The sequence below is a fragment of the Haplochromis burtoni genome, unplaced genomic scaffold (genome assembly GCF_018398535.1).
Source record: "Haplochromis burtoni strain Fernald_Lab_line unplaced genomic scaffold, NCSU_Asbu1 Contig_28, whole genome shotgun sequence".
In the NCBI taxonomy this organism is placed as follows: domain Eukaryota; kingdom Metazoa; phylum Chordata; class Actinopteri; order Cichliformes; family Cichlidae; genus Haplochromis; species Haplochromis burtoni.
The window spans coordinates 916,681-940,360 of NW_024582389.1; the positions used below are offsets into that span (position 1 = coordinate 916,681).

Here is a 23,680-nt window from a genome sequence, read left to right on the forward strand (position 1 = left end):
CCGTCATTCCACTGGAATTCAGCCATAACCCGGCACGGACCAATGACTGTATAAAAGTCATTTATACATTTATACAGTCATTGGCACGGACCATGAGAAAGCACGTCCGGCGATTTAGCTGAAAACATCGGAAGATCCGTTTCGTCGGCCATCCAAAGGTTCAGCAGTAGTGCACTCTTAGCAGCTGCAGTCTCCACTTCACAATCGCTGCAGCACATGTCCAGCAAAATCGCTGGACATGCTCGTAGGCAAGAAGTGAAGCAGCACATGGCGGGGAGAAGTGAGGAGGAGAACAGACACAATTTTGCACCGGAGGTTTTCGGGAAGCTTTTATTTTGGTATTTCCGTTGATTCGTACAATAAATGTTTGCAACCTAAACATTTAGGTTTAACATTTAACATTTAGATTTAACATTTAACATTTGATGAAAAGTTACAAATATTTTACTAAATGTTGTAAAAAATTACTCGAAAAAAACATGTTTTTGTAAGGTTTTGAGCTAAATGTGGAAAAATGTTGCCGTTAATTTCAGCATGTTTCACTTTACAAACGGCGCCCCATACATATCCTGGTCACTCACTCTGAACCTTAACCGAAACCCTAAACTGCTTAGCTTATATCCTTTAAAAAAATGACAAGACATTTAAGGACCACTCGTTTCTTATGAAGCTTCTGATATGATCCATGCCACATGAACTCATCCTCAGTTTGGAATAAAAGCTATACTTCTTTAGAGTTCTCTCACTGCGTGGACATTAGGACTGCTAGCAGTCAATACCCTTACACTGAAGCACAAGAGACACTGACTAACAGTCATTCCTCCTGCTGCACAGATTAAATATTCTTTTCACAGTTTGCATCATATGATTGAGATGATTGAGAGCATTTCTGAGTGAGGATGATTGTGGTTCTTATTCCAGGATGTTTAAGAATTTAAGAAGTGGTCTTTTAAATACAGACTGCATTCACAGTCGATTTGTTCTGACAGCATTTTATATTGAAATGATTTCACAATGAAAATTAGTTGCTAAATGCAGATGAGACAAAAGTTTGAGAGTACAAAAGATCTGAAAATGTTATGCTGACATTGATGCAATGCTGACACCTTTGCAAGTGGAAAACATGATTAGTGTGGGGGGGGGGGAATGCCATTTGCAATTTTTTTTTAAAAAAAAGATCAGTAAAATTGTAGGTTTTCATCTTCAAACTTTTTTGAGATACCCATGTTCATTGCTTCATATTTCAATCTGAAAAGAAAGAGGCCTGAGAGTAGGTGGACAGGTCTTTTAAAAAATATATCTAGAAATGTAGTTGACATATCATTGTACATGTCAAATTTTTAAATACAAAATTTCTGGCAAATTGGAGGTTGTTTTAACAGAGATGTTCTAAAAACATGATGATTTGAGATGGAATAATCTGATCTCTATTCGCTGATAATGTTGATGATTTTAAATCATGCATTCAATATATGACTGAAGTGCACAATTTCAAGTGGTTTTATAAGAAACATTGGATGACATTTCTAGGAATTACAGCCATTTTTATATATATATATAGTCCCCCATTTTTAAAGGCTCAAAATTGATTGGACACTTGACTGACAAGCAGTTCCATGGCCAGGTAATGTCTTTTTAATTGTTATTTCAATTGAGGGGACATAATAACTGAAAATTGATTCAAAGTGTTAAATAACATTTTACAGATTTTCACTCTAATTTTAAATTCGACATCCAAAGACATGTCAGGGCAAGTGAACAAGCACACCAGTCAGCTCTGCAACACACACACAAAAAAAAATATCACAAAGATCACAAAAGGCAACTAAAAGTACAAAATGAGAGAATTATTTGAGTGTTAAGAAAAACCAGGTTGAGCATTTCTAATGAAATCAAGAACACTCTTAAGGAGCTTGCCACATAATGTCAATATGAAAGGTTTACAGTGAGGTGAACGTGTATCAATATGATGGAAAAAAAAAACTCCCGTTATATGTCAGACACAGTGGCAGCGTTATGGCCTGGGAGTGTACAGCTGCTAGTGTAACGGAGTCCCTACAGGATCACCTCTGAAGTGAAGCTGATCAGAGTGCTTCAAAGTGCAAAAGAATGATGACCCCCCCTCAAAAAAAAAATTCCAAAAGTAACACAAAAGTGTATCAAGGAAAGGAAGAAATTAGATATTTTTCCACCGGTCAAGTCAGTCACCAGGTCACAGGACATGTGTTTCAGTGATGGAAGATAAAACAAAAGACAGATAAACCCACAAAAAAGGCCTAGCAGCACATCTCAAGGGAGGAACTCCAGCACTTGGTGGTCCATGTGTTCTAGACTTCAGGAAGTCACAGCAAATTATTTTTATCCAGTGATTAAAGACAATCCTTATATTTAACATTACATAGCTTTGCTAATTAAATTAAATGAATGAAATGAGGCTGTATATAGAAATGACTGTAGTTCTTAAATGTTTTCCCTTCCACGAAAACCAGGGGTAACCTTTTTGAACCAAGGCAGTAGATTTACACCATTAGCGCACACGATCCTGCTTACCTGTAGCTCCAAGCTCAGTCCAGTGTTGCCCACTAACAGCAAGCTGATTGCATCAAACAGTAAGTTGCCTTCTCCATCACAGTTTAGAGGCAGGAGGCCCCTGGGTGCATCAGCTGGGTACAAACCATGAGCGGCATCGTCAACTCCTGCCCACTTAGGGAAATCCTGACAGGTGGTCTTGGGCAGCTGAAAGGCAGCGAGGACTTGCTCCACCTTCTGGGCCACTTTGGTCACTGCATCTAGGCCAGGGCTCTCTGTGGCCTCCTGGAGCTCTCCCAGAGCAGACAGCATGACCTCATCCCTCTGAACCATACCTGTGGATCACACCAGAGCTGCAAGGAAGGAGGAGGAGATAAGACCTAAAGGAAGAACAGTGGGGGGAGAGAACAATTCCAGATCCCAGGAAAACTGAAGATTATTTGAGATTTAATTATTTAAACTGTTAAATAAAAAATGACCGGTAAATCTTATCCCAATGCCTTTATCACAAGTAAACTACATTACTGTGACTGAAACATGTAAAAGCAACAACTAAAACAACTTTAATCCTGAGTTACCAAATGCTGTTAGTAACAAATAACTCAACACCACCTCCTCCTTAATTAAGGAAAGGCTAACCTGGAAATTAAAGCATGTCTCTACTACTCATCTGAGCGAGTGTTATTTAAATGTAAAATTATTGTGTTTTCAGCAGAAGCGCAGCGTATTCACGTGATAAAATGTTGATTATCAATTATAAAATTAAAGCGAGCCCAAAACATTGCTAGAAGCTCTCACCTGCAGCAAACAGGCCTAACCCCTCCTACACTGAAGCGAGGGGGTCAGCACAGGTACGATACAGTTACATTACAAACACTAAAATCTCCTAATGCGCCAAAGCTAAACCAAAATAAAACTGGCTTAAACTAAGCAGGTCCTATGCATCTGTGAAATAACACCTTTTAATTATTCAAAGTTTCATAAAATGTTATGTTTAAAATTTAGATATAGTCCCGTTAATTGAAAGAAGAAAAAAAAAACACTTTGTTTTAACTCAAATGAGTGCATCACACTTCCGTAAATTTACAGGTCGCCTAATAAAAATGCAATCAACAAAAAGTCTGTAAAATTGGCCTGGGTCATAGTGGCCCGTGATGAATATTATTTTTGTTTTTATTAAAATAGAGAAATTGTTAGCTACATTATTTAAAGGACAAAAAGAAAGAAAGAAAAGAAATCTGAACAATTTCAAAGTCATTACCTAGTATATGGCTCAATTTGCGCTGCGTCATGGCCTGTTTGTTTTGGGGGTTTTATTTACCCGTGTTTTTGTTTTCTGCCAACGCTTATTGTTTACTTTAAAAAAAAAACATACCACTGACGCCTTCTTAGTCACCAAAAAAAAAAAAAACCCTGAACGAACGCCCAACAGTAACTCCACATCACATTCCAAAACAATGATGGAAGCCATTATCTTTCTTACCTGAGCGCCTAGTGACCTAAGATGAGTATCAATGAAAACCACGTACTCTTACTGGTATCTTACTGGAGGGTTTCACAGATCATAGATTGCTTTCACGCTGCGAGTGTTTTAGTCCATTGCGTCCGTTTAACCTCTGGGAGTCCTGTTCTCCGGTGTGCAGTTGAGATGTGGACATCGATTAGCGACACCTCCCTTCAGGAAACAGTCCACGGACGACCTGGACGCCTCTCGCCATCCCTCCCCGCGAAACACCTCCTCCTTTTCTCGTCTTCCCCGCCTGCTCCTCCTTACGTCGTGCCAGGGTCAATTTCAAAGTGAAGTGTTAACAGGAGCAAATGTGTTAGGGGCCATAAGAAGAAGGTACTTGTAGTTTGTTTTTTTTCCTCAACGCGTTTTGGCTTGTTTTTGTTCACACTGAAAAGTTCATTTTCAAGGTTATTTGTCAAGTGCTCTCGGGTTAAGAGAGCAGCAGGGCCCCATTTTTGCTTCGTTAACTGACCAACCTTACGTTTATGCTGCATAAAAATACACGTTGTCAGTTTATTCTTTTATTATATATTTTTTCCACTCAGAAGACTACAAATCAGTTTTAGGTTGTCCAGGGTAGACAGTAGTGTAAGTGCCACTTAGTTATTGAAGTGGATATGTGTAGACAGGGTGTTGACATGAGAGGAGAAAAAGGCTCCAGAAGCCCAGGTCAACTTGTTTCTATACTGTATCACTTTTAACACCTCCTCTCCTGCCTTTTGCAGGATTTCAGGGATCAAGGCCTTTTGTTCCACACACACAGAGACCCCCCCCCACACACACACACACACAGACACACACAATCCCAGTGACTCTACCCTAACCCCCCACAGCTGGAGGACACCCTCTCTGGAGGACTTTTTTTTAAACCTCCAAAACTCCCCCATTGCATCCACACACCAGGGGACAAGAGCATTTGTCCCCTGGTGTGTGCATCCACACACCAGGGGACACACCAAAGATCTGTGCACTCCAAGTTCTGAGCAGACTCACTGGTGCCTGAGTTCACCGGGGTTCAAGGCTTTGGTCTGAAGCTTATCAGCTAATTGGTCAATGTGTGAATGTGGTTGCTTGTGTGGGGGGTTTACAGTAGAATGGGTACATTTTACACTTTGGTTTGTATAGTTAACACTGCAAATAATGCATACAAACACCCACTTGTTAAAAAGTGCAGCTCTAGGTGTGTGGACAATTTCTTTTCCTTTAGATTTGCATCCATTGTCTTAGTTTAAAGTCTAAAAACATGTGGACATCCACAGAAAGGGTTCACTAAAACGTAGATTTTGAAAGATGATCACTATGGTGACGCAGAAATCACAAAGTGAAACGGGCAAAGAAGCTTTTAAATACGCCGCCATATTTATTTATTTTTTTGGCCTGAATAATCTATAGAAGGAACTGAAACTGTCAGATCTGGATACTACAAGGGAGTTTACCCATATGGAAAAGAAATAGTAAAAACGTATAAAAGACTTGCATAAGATGTGGCCTACTTCATATAGTGAATCATATCAGGCTTATATGATTTACTCATGAAAGTGGCCACTTTCTCATTACTTTCATATATTGTTCTAGTAAGTATCCAAAACATACACCTTTCATTTATATAATTTTTCAAGGGATCTTACATCTGTTTTCACTCTTGTATGCTTTCATACAAGTTTCACACAAAACAGATACAAACTTTGTAAGATTTATATATACCTTTTCCATATGGGTAGGTTGGTTTCAAAAGCTTGAGAACATAGTTCTTTTGGCCAATAAAGCTACTCTGGCAGAATTGGCAGAAAAGGTACTCTATCCATCTTCACTTCTTGCATTCCTATGTTTGACATTAAAATAATCGTACGTCTTCAGAATCTGATAAAGATATTTGCTTCTACTTAACATTGTATGGAATAAGTGCCTTTAGCCAATTCCAGTAAGGCTCCTCATGTGTATTCATGCCACCTTTCTTGTCAGTGTTTGTCTTCACCATCTCCTCAACCCCCGCAGACTCCTGGCTTTAGCCTTAGGTGTGTAGATTAGCTGTGCTGCATTGCACTGTGAACACAGTAGTGGGCTGGCTGCAAGTATTTAAAATGTAAATAGGGCAGCACCGGGACCGGCTCCAGGAATTTCTTACCTGCTGTGGATGCATGTCTGTGTGTAAGTGCGAGAAAGAAGGGACAGAGCTTTAGATTGCATCTAACATTGCACTCTATACAAATTTAATTAACATTCATGGCACAAATTGCTGAATGGTCAGTTTCTTGTACTCCATCACTTGCATGAACATGCGACTCTGCTAAACGATTCAGTTAGACTTGTTGTGCTTGTTGTGCTTTTTATGTGTTATCAATCCGGTGTTTTGTTTGTGTACATGTGCTTCAGTTTCTTCCCAGTTACTCCACCTGGTTTGCAGAGCAATTAATTCAATTTAACAAGTACTACAATTTGCATAGGAGTGGCCAAACATGGAACTGATTTGCCTAAATCTAAATATTTTAAAATATTTAAAAAAATTCAGTTTTCAGTGTTTTTGAACTTGAGATTGTACAGCCAGATAATTCTGGAACTTAACATATAAAGCATACAGTGATTAACAAGTTATTTGACCACCACAAAATGTATCGTTTACATGTTGGAACAGCTCAGTACTGTGTTTTATGTGTTATGCTTCTGTAATGGTTAATCCACCAATATGCCCTGGCTCTTTAACCAAATTGTTGTTCTTATTGTTAAAATATAATTACTGTTGCTATCAATGATTAAAAAAAAAATATTGTTTGAAAAGCACATTATTATCTTTGATTAAGTTTTTTACTTGCATTCCTAAACATAAAAATTAGTTTTAGAGGTTGAATGTGGTTTAAAAACATCTACTTACATCTCTTCAACTTTCTTCTTTTTCTCATCTCACTTCTTGCCTCATTTTCTTATCACTGATCCTACTGCCCAGCTGAAAGTTGCAAAAAATTCTTATTCCGGGTGTCTTTCTTTTGTTGCACTACCTAAATACCCTTGCCATTGTTTAACATTAACATGTGTATTTCCTGTGCTGACTGACCTGTTTGGAGCTTGTCTACTGTCCCATTTCAAGGGATTCTTGTGTGGTAGTACACAGTAGTTGATATATTAAACCTTGGTGATTTCTCACTGCTCATCATTTAAGAGCTCAGCCCCTACAAATGAACTCAGTGGATTTTTTACTAGCTTTTCTTTTCTTTTCTTTTCTTTTCTTTTCTTTTCTTTTCTTTTCTAATAATCACCCAAGGGTTTTTATAACATCCAGACTTGCTCCAGACTGGCTGTTATAACACTGTAGGACAAAGTTAAATTTGATTTGTTCTGCTACCTGCGTCCTTTTTTAACTGATACTTTTTTCAACAAACCTACCTTTTTGCTGGATAGCTTTCTTTACCTGACTGTTAGTTGTTCCCTACGGAGCCACAGTGGCATTTCTAATGCCTCAAGCATATACTGGTGTTGTTTTCATTGCCCCTAAGCAAATCCTCAGAGACAAGCCTGAATAATATTCAGGTGTGACGATGCCGACTTGGCTGCTGAAACATACCCCACACATTGATTTCCTTTTTGCCCAGACAATCTATGCATGCACATATATTTTAATAATGCAGTATCAGCTTCTCGTTCTTGCCCCACCACATAACCCATGACATTACTGCCGTTCTAACTGTATTACTCATATGCAGTGCATGCCGACTTTTATTAGTGATTTTTTTTTTCACATTTAGAATCTAATTCAGTTCCCCATCTTTCCACTTTCCACCAATTTGTCCACTTTCCTATCATTTTTTTAAAAATGATATCTTCAGTATATTATTCCATTATATAAAGTGTTAACCTCATTCAGTGCAGTTTGATCATCAAACTCTTATTTCTCACCACTGCACACGGTTTCCACATCAGATAACACTGTAGCTGCTGCCTGTTAATTAACCTGGGCAGAAGAGGTGGTCCAGGGTGGAGCCTGCTTTGAAGAAGAGGCCCAAGAAAAGAACTAAAGCATGACACTTGACAAACAGCATTTGGGGGTGGGGAGGTCTTTTTGTAATGAATTCTAGTCATTGTCTGTAGTTTTCCCCTTTTTGCTTGTAGACCAGTGCATTTCCTATATGCTGTTTTTGTTAAGTCAGTTAGATGTGGGTAGGCAGAAAATCTCTTTGTCCAGAGGAAACCAACATTTGCAATTGCCGCTGTCACTTCCTATACTGCGAACCAGGTGTCATCACCAAATTTCTCAAGTTAATAGCGACCATCCATGTCAGAGTATGACTCTGACCTAAAGCACAATTATCATCCATCTGAACCATGTTTGTAATCTTATCATCTGTGTATTTTAGATTTAAACACACTTTTGCACCTTAAATTTTAAACCTTAAATTACATTTACATGTTTAGGAAATACACACAAGCAAAATCACTGGATTAAAACTTCAATCTCAAAAGGAAGCAGATCTTTTTTTAATATATCAAACACATCAATGCTGAGAATATAGTGATATATACAGGGAGTGCAGAATTATTATTATTGAACAACAACCATGTTCTCAATGAACCCAAAAAGCTCATTAATATCAAAGCTGAATGTTTTTGGAAGTAGTTTTTAGTTTGTTTTTAGTTTTAGCTATTTTAGGGGGATATCTGTGTGTGCAGGTGACTATTACTGTGCATAATTATTAGGCAACTTAACAAAAAACAAATATATACCCATTTCAATTATTTATTTTTACCAGTGAAACCAATATAACATCTCCACATTCACAAATATACATTTCTGACATTCAAAAACAAAACAAAAACAAATCAGCGACCAATATAGCCACCTTTCTTTGCAAGGACACTCAAAAGCCTGCCATCCATGGATTCTGTCAGTGTTTTGATCTGTTCACCATCAACATTGCGTGCAGCAGCAACCACAGCCTCCCAGACACTGTTCAGAGAGGTGTACTGTTTTCCCTCCTTGTAAATCTCACATTTGATGATGGACCACAGGTTCTCAATGGGGTTCAGATCAGGTGAACAAGGTGGCCATGTCATTAGTTTTTCTTCTTTTATACCCTTTCTTGCCAGCCACGCTGTGGAGTACTTGGACGCTGTGATGGAGCATTGTCCTGCATGAAAATCATGTTTTTCTTGAAGGATGCAGACTTCTTCCTGTACCACTGCTTGAAGAAGGTGTCTTCCAGAAACTGGCAGTAGGACTGGGAGTTGAGCTTGACTCCATCCTCAACCCGAAAAGGCCCCACAAGCTCATCTTTGATGATACCAGCCCAAACCAGTACTCCACCTCCACCTTGCTGGCGTCTGAGTCGGACTGGAGCTCTCTGCCCTTTACCAATCCAGCCACGGGCCCATCCATCTGGCCCATCAAGACTCACTCTCATTTCATCAGTCCATAAAACCTTAGAAAAACCAGTCTTGAGATATTTCTTGGCCCAGTCTTGACGTTTCAGCTTGTGTGTCTTGTTCAGTGGTGGTCGTCTTTCAGCCTTTCTTACCTTGGCCATGTCTCTGAGTATTGCACACCTTGTGCTTTTGGGCACTCCAGTGATGTTGCAGCTCTGAAATATGGCCAAACTGGTGGCAAGTGGCATCTTGGCAGCTGCACGCTTGACTTTTCTCAGTTCATGGGCAGTTATTTTGCGCCTTGGTTTTTCCACACTGCTTCTTGCGACCCTGTTGACTATTTTGAATGAAACGCTTGATTGTTCGATGATCACGCTTCAGAAGCTTTGCAATTTTGAGACTGCTGCATCCCTCTGCAAGATATCTCACTATTTTTGACTTTTCTGAGCCTGTCAAGTCCTTCTTTTGACCCATTTTGCCAAAGGAAAGGACGTTGCCTAATAATTATGCACACCTGATATAGGGTGTTGATGTCATTAGACCACACCCCTTCTCATTACAGCGATGCACATCACCTAATATGCTTAATTGGTAGTAGGCTTTCAAGTCTATACAGCTTGGAGTAAGACAACATGCATGAAGAGGATGATGTGGACAAAATACTCATTTGCCTAATAATTCTGCACTCCCTGTAGTGATATTAAACACATGGCAAAGGTTTTCTTTTGTTTTGTACAGCATGCTTTTTGTGTTTGACACAGGTGTATTGTGTGGATTCGCACTCTTGAACCCACAGTGTGTCTTAGACTGCAGAGAGATTATTGTCTGCATGCATCACATCATCTACATTCATCACCTAAACAAATAAACAAATAGACATATTTATTCACTTTAAAAGCAGGTTAGCAGTTTACGTTCTTTGAAGACCTACATTGATGGAAGTAATTGCGTTAGATGGGTCATTAAGTAACTGAATTCCTACAAAAATAAATAAATAAAAAACACATGCATTCATATTATTGATATGATTGCATGTATTGTGTCCTTTCAGGTCTGAAAATAGAGATTAGGTACTTTTTAAATGTTGAAATAATGTTCTGCAATGATGAGACATGTTCTTTAACACCACATCTAATCTTAAAGAATAAGAGTTAGAAAATAAGCAATGCTGATATAGTGTCTTGGTCTATTTCAGCTTTACTAGGTTTTATCATCACTATTATAATCGGATCACTTCTAACTAGCTCTCTTTAATTGGGTCTCTTTAAGCGAAGTATGAAAAATAATTTAAACAGATTTCTGGCAAAAAAATAAATAAATAAAAGTGAAATACACTGGTTGTCTTTTGCTGTACTTGGGATGGTGCTCACAGGTGTCTGAGCTGGTAAAAGCAATGTTTACAATGCCCAAATGGTGGTTTTAGAAAAAAAAACAACTTCAAAATAATATATAGATCTTGCTGGATTATCTGAAATATGTAAATGAGGATTATAAATTCACATATGCAAAACAAACCTTTTTTTTTATTGTATATGAATAAGAATAAATCTGTACTTAGAGGTTCAGGTTCTTGATCCACGATGAAGCCTCTTTCTCTCCCTTTCAGTGCTACAAAAATACATTTGTTATTATCTTTTCTTTTACTTTCAGTATGTCAGAGTCTACTGCAGGGTTAACAGTTAAACAAACCTGACACCCTGACCCACAGCTCCACTGACATTTTGGCTTGCTCATCCACAGTCACCCAGCACCTGAATTTCTTGTTTTGGGGACTTTGAAGAGTGACAGTCAGAGTTATATCACAAGCAGTCTGCTGCTTAATCTGATACTGAGCGTCCTCTTGTATTTGAGCACCAGTTTCATGCACCCACGTCTGAATGATCAGCTTTTGTTGCTGTTTATATCAATGTTTTTGCTTTGGGTAGGTGAACAGAATATTCTGTAGTGACAATGTTTCATCGGGCATGAGGTTATGAGAGAAACAAGAAAATGTGTTAATTGCATAGATTCGCTACTCAGGGCTTTCTTGTTATTATCCTACAAAAAGGTTTTCATGTTGCTAGTGCTTGCTGATGTGAGGAGAGTGACAGTGGTGATGTCCAGCATCTTTCACAGTGAGATCTTTGATTCTCAGAGTGCATTTTGACTCATCATCCTATGATATAGATGCCTGGATGACTCCGTTTGGTAGTACAGCATTGTAATCAGTTTCTATTTTTGTGCCAAGATTTTATACAGCAAGGAAGCAGATAAGATCTTTTGCACATGGAAATGTAATATTATAAACTCGTTCTTAAAATATTGAACAATCTTTCCCAGTTACACCTGTGGAAAGAGGAACAAGAGGCTCTAAGATCCTGGAAATAAAAGATTAGATTATCAGACTGAGATAGCATGATGAGACTGGGTTCATTTGTCTCTCATTCTATGTGTTCTGATCAAAGATAAAAGCAGCAGCCACATAATAATATGACATTACCAACCATCCCGTGTGTGAATCTATTCACGAAAAATTCAGGTTTACTGTCATTGCGCTTCAACTGAAATTGAATTCAGTAGAACGCTGTAATACAGCCTTTTTTTCTAATTTCTGAACATTTACATTTAATTTAGTGTCTTCAGTACCTATATAGTATATAAATACTTTATGAGTACAGGAGAAAAATGTATTAACAGGTGGAGATAAAAGAAATAAAATTATACTCTGCACAATTTGTCTTTCCTTTGTAATGGATGTAATCCATGCAGTTGGATTATCTAAGCACTAAGATTCTCTTATCCTAACTTTTTATGAATTCTGGTTCACACTTGAACTCATGACAGTGTCGACTGAGGTCAATAAAAATGAAAACATCCGAGGTTTTTTTTTTTGTTTTGTGTTTTTAACTATAACATCACAAGTGTGCATTTTGTGTGTTTTATTTTGTATTCAATTTTGTGTCTTTAGTTGTTTTGCTTCCCTTGTTACTCTTAAACTGTGGCTTTCATTTAGTTTTATGTATTTGTTTATTGTTTTTATGTCCATGGTGTAAGTAGATCTGTTCTGGATAAAATAAATATGCAAATACCTTTAATATGAAATTATATATTTCTACCACATTCTACTCAACTATCAAGTAAATAAATATACAGATGTTATTCTGTAATGCTGTATTAGTGCTAGTTTTTTATCAGCCATTGGTTTTGTTTTGTTAAACAGATGTGACAAAACTGTTTATGATGGTTTACTACGGTGTAACTATTTGCACACATGCCTTGTTCAAGTTTTAGCTCCTCATCCACAACCTTGTGTCGCCCTCAGTGTCAGACGGTTAGTTCAACTTCTCTTCTTGTTGTTATCCTAAAATGTAATTTTCCCTGCATTTGGTAATCGGTTAGAGTTTAGATATAGTTTTAAAAACAATGTGAAAGTTTAAATTAAAATATCCATCACTGCATGATTTGTGTGTCATTTATAGTGTAACACTCGGGCATTAAAGTGGACTGGAGGGATTTGAAACAGCGTTTTAAGTGCTGATGTCGATAAGTTGTGGTCGTGGCACTTCAGCATCCAACTACCACTGCAGAAGAGGAGCGAGTGCAAGCAGAGCAACAAATATCAGGAAAACACACTAACTTTCTGCAGAGTTTATTGCACAATGTGTCTGCTAGCTAAAGGAACAGATGCTGGATTTATAGAGGTGCAAAGTAATGAAGTACAAATACTTCATTACTGTACCTAAGGAGAATTTCCAGGTATCTGTACTTTACTTGAGTATTTAATTTTAATTTTACTCCCTATATTTTTACACAAATATCTGTAGCTTCTACTCTTTACACTTTAGGTTTAACACATTTTCAGGATGTTTTTATTGAAGGATTGAGCCTTGGTGGTTCCTGAGTAGTTCCTGAACATCCTAATCAGTTTCCTCATAAAAGGATAAAAGTCTGGCCCTATAACCTTGGCAAAGTTACATCCAAATAACTTCTAATTGCAATTGTTTAAACTGATGATCTTGGAATTTACAGTTGTTTAGAAATGAAAGGGACCTTTTCTAACTTGTTTGCCTTTGATCTTCACAGAGTTCCTTGCACTTTCTTATTGTTCTGGTCAAACCAGTCCTTTTTCATGCTGGCAAAGAGACGCTACAACTTGTACTCAATCACGATCACTAAAAAGTTAATATGCATCAGCCCTGTCAACTTTATTGACTTTGTTGAACCTTCAGCAGGGCTGGAATGCCACAAAAATTGGCCCTGGCATTTTGACTAGAGACCGGCCCACCAGGCATTATAGGAAAAACAATAAAAAGCCTTTGAATGAAAAAAAAAACCCAGTCTTGTTGGCATATATGTATGATTTCTATACATTTTACATCAGATAATTATTTAATAAAAGCTAGACATTTTAAATAAGAATAAGAAAGAAAAGTATTTCTTTGTGCCCCACTTTCCCTGTTAATGCCCTACCTGCCCCCCTGGCAAAACTCTGCTAGACCCGCCCCTGCACAGTTACCAGCTGTCAGCTACTTAAGAAGGATCCTGGTGTTGTTTGTCTCTCAAAAACATTTCATAACTTCCCTTCAACTCATTCATGTCACCTAAAAGATAAACCTGTTTCTCCATCACCTGCTCAGCTCAGTAAGGACATCTCCTGGTTTCATCTTCATATTTTCCTCTCACAAGACATCAAAACCGATACTAGGACCAGCAGCGTTTACAGACATGGCTCCAGCAAACATCAGCTGATACTAAAGTAATATAAAATAAATTCTAACAACAGCTTATCAAACTTAAAGGTGTTGTTTAGCGCGATATCCGCTGGTTTCCTCTTTCTGACGCAAAGTGGGCGATAAACAAACAAAAACGGGACTTGCGTCAGAAAAGCCGATCAGCTGATCATTGATCAGTAGCAACAGGAGAGGGAGGGGAAAGACTGAGAGAAGAAGACACAGAATAATTCAAGCACTGTGTCTTTTTTTCATTCTAGCTGAAGTACGGGACAAATCATGTTCCTTTTCACCTCCATACTATTTTCTTCTGTTTGACTGTGATAAGACTGCTTTCAGCGCCCTTGCCCAAGCAAGGGGGAGGGTGTATCCGACCTCCTTGCCCAATCCACCACATTTCATTGTTTATACCGCTACAAAAAAAAAAAAATCACCATAGGCCCATCGGGCAATTGCCCGGAATTTTCCACGGCCAGTCTAACTGTGACCTTCAGCATCACTTATTAAAGATTTAGGGGAGGATTTGTATATATTTGAGCCCGCATGTGTACTTGTATAGTCTTGATCTATTGTGGATTAGAGAAATCCCAAAATAAATTTGTGCACCCAATTCTCGTTTTTTAGTTTTTCTGGAAAAAAGAACAATTCAAAGAAATTTAAAAAGAAAACAGAATTACATTCACGCACAGATGAGTGGATGTAAACTTCTCAAAACAAAGGTAGGTTGTCATCTAGTGACGAGTCAGTGTAAATGCAGGTTGTTGTCGTTGTTTTTTAATTCAACACTGAAGCCTGAAAGAATGTGTAATGTATTTGTTGTTGTATTTAATGTAGTAGTATTTCAACTACACTTTGATCAAATCGGGTTTGGCCCTTGAAATCTATATCTCCAACTCAAGTAAAGAAAAGGTGTGATTATTACTGTTCAGAAAATGCATATGTGCTAATCGCAGAGCTACAGACACACAAGAAGTATTGTCTGATTGTCAGGAATCTATTATTGTAGGGTCTTTACCTTACAGTATAAAGTATCTTGAGGTGACTGTTGGTGTGAAGTAAAGATGAAAAACTGCATTGACTAAGAAGACTGAGATAAAAGAAACAAGCAACTATTGAAATTATTTTTATTTACCCAGTTGTACAGATCTTTATTGCCAAAATAGACAAATGGGTTCTGCATGGCAAAAATATCACGTCTCAGCTTTTTTGTGAAAATACACCAGGTACCTTAAACTGATTAAAGACAGTTTAAACTTAAACGTGGTCATTCAAGGCATTGCACTGCATTATTACTTTAGAATAAAAAATATATAATAGATATTTAACCAGTCACTTCAAAACAATCCTGCATTATCAGAATTATATCCTGTAAGTATTGTATCTTTCAAAGAGCTGGATTAAATAAATTAAATATTTGTCATGTAATATGCTTCAGATGTACTTTATAGCCACAGATACCAGTCGCTGTTTGAGAAGTTGAATATAGAGTTAAACAAAAGCAACTTTTGCATACATGGCAATCATGCTTTCATTCATCACCGCCACCACAACACAACACAACTCTGTTTAAGTGAAGCATCACTGAAGGACTCCCCCAAAATACTTAACTCTTAAACTCTTAAAATAAAAGACCTCCACATCAAAACAGGTGTGTTACATTCAACAAACGTGGAATTAGTGCAGCTGCAGGTAAGTAGATTGTTTTAATGCAAAACATGTTGGGTTTAATTTGCTGCCAGTGTGAGAACTTAAAAGCTCGAAAAAGCTTTGATTGGAGTCTGACAGGACTGACAGAAAAGTATCCCCTTATTGAAAAGAAAACCTCAAGTTCATAGCAACATTTACATTTAAACATGAACACTGATCCAAAATTTCTTCTTTTAAATTTGTTTGCTGTTCTTCATTCAGCAAAGGATGTTACACCACCAGAGCTTAAAGGCAGTTATGGTTAAAGAAATCTGGATCTGTTTTCCCTGAAACAAGACAAAGTCAGAAGAACACCAAAGTGCAATGAATCACCTAGAGCAGGGGTGTCAAACATAAGGCCCAGGGCCTAAAATTGGCCCAGCAAAGGCAGCTGGTCTCTGGATGACTTTAGAAACTATCACGAAGGGCACACATTTTTGGATTAACTTTATTTTTTTATACGTTTTAAGCCTTTCCTGCTGATAAAGACCTCCCCCACAGTCATTCATACTATACCAAAGTAGTTAAGTAATAGCTAAACAATTAAATAACAGAGAGGTTCCTGTTATAGAAATTTCAGTTAAAACAAAAAGACTTTCATTAATCAATGAAAGCTTTAGGTTTTATAAATACAGTACAGTGTGTTCAGTGAGCTACCAGAATGTTTTCTGTAATTTTGCACATTTACAACTTAGAAAAACAGAGGTTCTGTTGAAATTGCACTTCTTTACTTCATATTAATATATCTCATAGATTAAATGCGCAGTTAAACAAAAAGTGGAGTGTCACTTGTCCGGCCCATTTAAGATGAAAGTGGACTGCGTGTGGCCCTCAATGTAAAATGACTTTGAGATCCCTGACCTAGAGTAAAAACAAGAAGCCGCATGCCTGCAGTAACACATTCACACGTTAAACATGAATGGTCAAGAAAATAAGGAACATCCTCAATCTTGTGTTATTTGTTGGTTTCAGAAATGCAATTCTAGCAGATTTCTTTAAAGTGCCCCAGCATGAATATCTGGCCTTGAATATCAGGCACACACTTAAAATCACCTTTAAAAAGAAGATAATGACAAACAAAATAGCAAGGTTTTATACTAGACCCTTAACACAGCAGTGAGTAACAATAATAAAACTTGATATTATTTGGAAGAACACAACACCCACAGGCAAAACAATGAAACAAAAACGGCAACGGCAACCTCGATTCACACCCGTACGTTTTTCATTCGATCCCTGAAGAGCTGTTAGACCTGATGCTTTTTGCTTGCATCCATACTGACATGTGCTGCACGGGCAAATCGTGCAATGGATGAGACTGAAGCTGTGATGGTTTTTGGTTTGAAAGCAGTTTAAATGTGAAAAGTTGTGCACGCTTATCACACGCTACATTGGTTCCCTGTTACTCACCCAAATCTTCAGAGGATACACTTCAGGTGCTTTAGCTTCCTTACACAAAGAAAAAAACATTTTATAAGGCAGGAGAAATTCTTTAGATATACATTAAAAAACGATTCTCTGGAATATTTAAATCCAAATAAACCCTGCAAATTTGAAGATATATGTAAATAGAGATATTAATTTCCAGTGCCTATACCATACACACAATCTAGCCATACTGTCAGGTTTGAGGCTAAGTAACAAATCCTTTTCTTTTATACAAAATAATCCAAAGGATGAGGTCATTTCAAAAGCTGTAGAATCTGTCAGCTTCTATTTCCCCCACCTTATTAGAGGTATATCAACTTCTGCATCTACAGAAGCAAACACTAAACTTAAATTATTGCTAAAAGTAAAGATGTTTTGCTCTCCTTTTTGCTCCATAGAAAATAAAAAGTGCTGATATAAAGTATAAGTATATTTGGATTCAAAACAAGGAATGGCTGATGTGATGCAAAGCCAAGTCAGAGTAACAAAAAGTTTGAATATATATTTTGTTTTGCTGTATTCTTCTAAAGTGCCTGGGTTGAGGATGAGCACTGTATGCTGTCACAGGTTGGTGGGCCGGGTCTGCTCCTCTGTCTGTGTCGGGGCCGGCTCACAGTCTTTAGGCCCTCTGTCCTCACCTTGTACGTACATGAGGAAGAGGGTGACGGTAGCAAAAGTGGCAGCATTCACAGGGAAGGCTCTTAGCAGTGTGGAAGTGAGGCCTCGAGTAAACACCATGTAACCCTCTTTTCTGACACTCTGCCGGATACAGTCAGCAATGCTGCTGTACTGATTCACACCACCCACTCCATCTGCTTGGAGTCGTGATTTGATCACATCTACGGGATAGTTGCAGACCCAAGACGTGACGCCTGCCATACCCCCAGCAAAGAGCAGTTTGGGAATCAAAAAGCGGGCATCTGGCTCACAGCCGAGGCTGCGAGTCAGCAAATCATACGACAGGAAGTAAACCCCGAAGGCAGGTGTTTCACGGACAAGTGTAGTAACCATGCCCCTGTTTACACCCCGCAGACCCTCGTGTTTGTAAATGCGTAGCAAACAGTCAAAGGAGTTCTTGTACATCTTTTTATAGCCTGTCTTTACCCCTGTACCCTGCATTTGCATGCGGGTTTTGGCCAGCTCCATGGGGCAGCAGACCACAGTCTGGATGGCTCCTGCTGTAGCACCAGCAAGGAACTGGTTCCTTGGGGTGTCTTCCCCCAGCCATCGCATTGTATTTCCCTGAACACCAAACACTATAGCATTGATGAATGTAAGGCCCATGATGGGGGATCCAATGCCTTTATACAAGCCAAATACCTGTGGTAAGGGTGAAAGATAAGACATACAGTAACACATCACGATAAAATGAAATCAGGGTAAAAGATAAAAAGAGTTTTAATTAAACAGTTTCTGTTTTTTCCTTGTTACTTAATTTTAAATAGCATTAATATCCAATAATAATTTTAATAATCATTAAAAATAAAAAATAAAAAACAGGTTAACTCGCATTTTCTGTTTTCACAGAAGCCCATATATTTCAAGCTAACACTATAAATTAAAGCCTATATGTATTCTTGATAGCTTTTGCATATCCCAGACCTATAATATATTGTTCCTTCATCACAATGAGGAACTTATCTACACTTGTCATTACTTCCCTGATCTCAGTTTGAACAGCTTTTTCTCTTGAGAACCAGAAGGGTCAGAAAAAAAACACCTACATTACATCTTATAAAGTGATGGCAAGAGCCATAAGTTGCTTTATCTTTCAAGGCAGTTAATTATTTTCTACATACCATTCCCTATGATAAAGCAGCCTGCAGTACCACAGTGAGACTGATAACAGGCATTTGCATAACAAATCTTATGACCATTTTATATATATTTCCAACAGTATCCTGAATCCTAAAGAAGAAAATATGATGATTTAGGGAAAATCTGTGAAGTACTTACGGTGAAAGTAAAAACATAGCACCATTCTGATGGGAAGTGTGGTTAAAATGGCACATAAAACCAAAGCCATTTTCAGACGTGTGTGTTACCCAATGGGGCCAATGTCTCTTGCTGTGTGTTACACGTGAGAAAGTGCACCTTTGGACAATGACCCACTCTGATTCTCCTAACACTGCCTGGTGTTAGTGTAGGGATGGGTATTGATAAGATTTTCACGATTCCAATTCCATTTTCGATTCTGTTTAACGATTCGATTCTTTATCGATTCTCCTATCGATTCTTTTTAAAAAAGGAGAACACTAAGGTCGATTAGCTCAGAACTTTGTTTTTTATCTTCTCTTTGAACAAGATAGAAATTTAGGAGTAACATGGCCTTACAAACCCAACAGTGAGATCTTAAGAGATCCACAGCCTACGGCTCTTTAACGGGGTGTCACAGGGTCCCCAGGAAAAAAAATTGTAAATGTAAAATAATAAAATAAATATTCTTCTGTAGCAATAACAAAGTATAACATAAATTATTCAATAGCAATTACACAAGACTATCCAGTAATGTCCCTGCCTACAATTAAACACATTCACTTACTGAAAATCAGGGGCATCTGCTGTGGCAAATGGGTGCAAGCCTTTTACCACAAACTGAGTCACTGCTCGGTGACATTCGTCTATCCTGGCCTGAAAGGAGACGCTACCGGTAGACTGCAGCGAGAACTGCCAGCATCTGAGCCAGCCAGACTCTGTCTCTCTCATCATGGTCATCAAAATGCACAGTAATGGCAGGTTTTGTAATAAGGCAGATCGCGCTAACATAATATGCACTGTTAGTTGATTATTTACCTGCCGCATTAACGGGAGAGGACGTGCAAACGCTACCGCTGCTGCTGGTTGAGATTCACGAGTCCGGAGCGGAATTAAAAACACGACATTCATTTAAGGTCATCACGTGTTTTGTGAGCAAATGCTTTTGCATATTCGTAGTGTTTCCTCCCTTAAATGAAATATCTACTTTGCAAGTATTGCAAGTTGCCCTGTTGTCATCCGTTCTCGTAAAGTATAATCAAACGTTTGAGCGTTTGAGCCGCTTACGCGCCGTGTTTCCTGCCAGGTAAATGACGCTCCGCAACGTGGTGACGTCATTCGGGGCGACTGGAATCGATAAGGGAATCGTTTGCAAAAATGGCAAACGATTCCAAGGAATTGAAACAGTGGGAACCGGTTCTCAACAAGAACCGGTTTTCGATACCCATCCCTATGTTAGTGTGTGAAAAAGAATCAAGCATCACTTAAGTCTACACGTCACTTTGACTTTATTGACTTTAATCTAATAAGCAAGTTATATATATTATATAAGCTATAATATATAACCATGATCTCTGTAATCATATTATAATGCATACTAGCATTAGATTGATCTGTGAAAGCAATCTGCACGCCCTGCGATAGATTGGTAACCTGTCCAGCATGTTCCCCGCCTCTTTCCCTATGAGAGCTCAGGTAGGCTCCAACCCTGCACTGGATAATATGAAGAAAATGAACGACTAAAGAAATCCACATACCGACTCCTGACGTATGATGGACTGGAAGCAGTGGAAAGTCCCACGATAGAGAGGTTTATCAGCATTCTGGACCTGCAGTCTAACCTGAAAGACAAGATGTTTGGAATGATCACCTCAACACTGGAAGACTAGAATCATGCATGTTTTACACATTATAAGCAACTGATTTCACTTTTAAAACATGCAAGGAGAGAGAGTGGGGGGGAAGAAAAAAAAACGGGAAAAAATGGCAATAACGTTGTTATTACCTACCTTTACTGTGTCAAATGGGTGTCCAACCAACACTCCAGCCGCACCTACAGACAATGAAACAATACTGGAATAATCATTTGGTTTTAATCTGGAGCAAACTGGAGCAAAATTAGGAAACCCTGAGAGAGGCACTCTTTGATTACACATGAGATATCCTGCAATTCATATGTAGCTATTCATTTATTATTCATATGTTTCTATTTAAAGCAGTCTTTATAACCCATATGGCCCACTTGACCAGTCTTTGAAGCTCAAAAACTCTTGCTGCAGTTGTGTCATTTTAGAGTCTACTGCCATCGCCTCTTCAGAGCCACCTCTCTGAGCATCAACACTCTCTAAAACTCTCTTCAGCATGCCTTTGAATGTTGCGTAATCTGGGCCTGTAAAGCACATACCAATGTTGTGATGCCAGCTTGAACTTTTCACCTGAGCCTATGTTGTAACACGTGCTGATTATATCTCTTGAACTGGTGACAAATATCATTAAGTTTTAATATCGAAACCTTCACTAGATAACGTACCTGTACAGCAATCCAAGACGGTATCAGTAAAAACAAAATCTTTTATTTTATTTTATGTTTTTTGGGCGGGGGCTTCACAAAATATAAATAAAAACATATACTACTACATGTTCATCTATGTTTACATATATACATTTTAAGTCAAATAGCAAATGACATATCCCATCACATTTTTGCAAATACTTGCTTATTCTATGGTTTGAGGTTAAAAAAATGCAATTGAGAACCAGTTTAGCAAACATAATACTATAATGACTGTTTAGAAAACACACATGTATGTTAATCAACCATTTGTAGCACTGTGGTAAACAAACAGAGTGTACTAATCCTGCATAATCACATGCTTTGTCACTTGACCTGTTTGTAAAATGAGCCCCTGGGAGCTCAGTTCCAGTTGTAAGCTGGGAAACACACCAAATCAGACATAACACAATGATGAGCAGTCACTGACCTCAATGCAACAAGGATATTAGAAAACAAAAAAACAGTAGGAATGTGTTCATAGTTTTAGCTTTTCTTTCCAAGCTCCTTAGACTACGATGACCTGGATGACTGAGAACCTTCACAGACATGCAGATATGATCTTTTTTTTCCCAGATAAACTTGAACACAGACATTCTGAAACTGCAGTAGCCAACTTCCAAATTTGTTTTTAGATGGTTCACTAAACGTGGAAAAGCACATGATCTTCCACGTGACTCACTTTAAACACAACAAAAAATAGAATTGGACTGTAAAAGGTTGTGTATGGGTTGGAATGAGCCAAGCCCTTTACAGCAGGAAAAATTGGTGGTGCTTGTGTCACTGCTTGGATGCTTTCACTTCTCACTGAGCTAAACAAGTGACACAAGGGAGCCATAAAGAAAGTTGGCATACATTTATAACTAGAATTTACTTGCAGCAAAACGACAAATGTTTCTCTGTGTTTCAAGACTCAAAAGGTTCTGCCACACATTAATTAGTACAGAAGAAGTTAATTTAAGCTACTGAATAATAATTCTGGAACACAGTGAAGTGAGTTAACCACATCTACATCCATAAATGAACCCAATCAATCGGTGGAAGAGGCATTAATAAAATGAGGCTCAGTAATGCAGTTTCTTAGAAGCGAAAGCAAACTTCAGTGTCATACCATTAGTGAAAGTGAAACTACAATATTTCGTGCGTCATATAATCACACATTATGTGTGTGCATGCAAACAAACAAAAACATCATAGTAAGTTAGTTTTTTTAAATGTTTATATATACATTTTTTACACACGCACACACATCACAGTAGTCGTTTCTAAATACACACACACACACACACAGATAGATAGATAGATAAATAGATAGATGTGTGAGTGTGTGTGAGAGAGTGAGAGTATATAATCATATTTTTTTAAATACGTTTTACATACACATGTTTTTATGTATGATAGTTTTTTTAAGCTGCTCAGTGTTTTGATGGTTCGCTACCATGACAAATATCAGGAACCGCAGTGGGTATCTGACACGGTAAAAAGGAACAGAAGTGATGAGTGACTTACCTCCTAAGCATCCAGCAATGAAGTCCATCAATAATATCTAAAGCACACCAAAAGGTTCTCGATGTCTTTCTGTCTTTCTCAGCTTTTCCCCAAACAACCTTTACTTTAACGTTTCCGAAACGTGTACCTAAGCGTTTTATCTAGCTGATGGATCACTGCTAAATGATAATATCAGATAACGTTTGTCTTAGCTACCATTAGCTAGCTTGTAACGTGCCTCTCTCTGTTACAGTCACGAATCCTGCTAAAAGTATTTTCTCTCTTTGTGCTGGTAAACCTCTCCTGTTGACCTACGCGCTTTATATGAACCTTTGCGATGTTTACAGTCAATGCAGACTTCCTCCACACTGTCTGTAATTCAGAAGTTCATTACATATGTATGTCAAAGGAGATTGCGTCACAGGAAGTTGCAGGTAACGGTAGGACGGCCCGCATAGAATTGCTATCCAATCAGGGGAACAGACACCACCGCGTATCTTAACATTTAGAAAACAATAAATAAATAAATACACACTACAGCTTGATGCTACGGGTGATATGAAACTATATGTTTTTACTCATGTGGTATATATCGCACTTTGCACATTTTGGATGATCTCTCGTTGAATAAAACAGAATTTCTTCTTTTAAAATGTGATAAACACGTTAAAC

General features: G+C 38.1%; 2 protein-coding genes across 3 annotated transcripts in view; both read right to left on the reverse strand.

The window, feature by feature from the left end:
- The window catches only part of vrtn (vertebrae development associated), an 8,040-nt gene extending 3,760 nt beyond the window's left edge, over nt 1-4,280 (reverse strand). The window contains exons 1-2 of one of the 2 annotated variants that reach the window (XM_005917626.3): nt 4,013-4,280; nt 2,551-2,882 (exon numbers count right to left, since the gene is read on the reverse strand). In XM_005917626.3, coding sequence (XP_005917688.1) covers nt 2,551-2,862 — 312 coding nt within the window. In that variant the 5' untranslated portion in view covers nt 2,863-2,882; nt 4,013-4,280. Of the gene's footprint in view, nt 1-2,550; nt 2,910-4,012 lie in introns of both variants that reach the window. The other variant, XM_014332194.2, reaches the window with a different exon arrangement.
- A 10,234-nt stretch (nt 4,281-14,514) lies between these two features.
- Nucleotides 14,515-23,421, reverse strand: LOC102309363 (mitochondrial basic amino acids transporter). The gene is made up of 4 exons (XM_005917627.2): nt 23,030-23,421; nt 20,979-21,022; nt 20,727-20,810; nt 14,515-18,534 (listed from the first exon to the last, which is right to left on the reverse strand). Exons 1-4 carry the CDS (start codon nt 23,055-23,057, stop codon nt 17,776-17,778), a joined length of 915 nt encoding a protein of 304 aa, XP_005917689.1. The 5' UTR covers nt 23,058-23,421; the 3' UTR covers nt 14,515-17,775.
- Between the last annotated feature and the right edge of the window lie 259 nt (nt 23,422-23,680).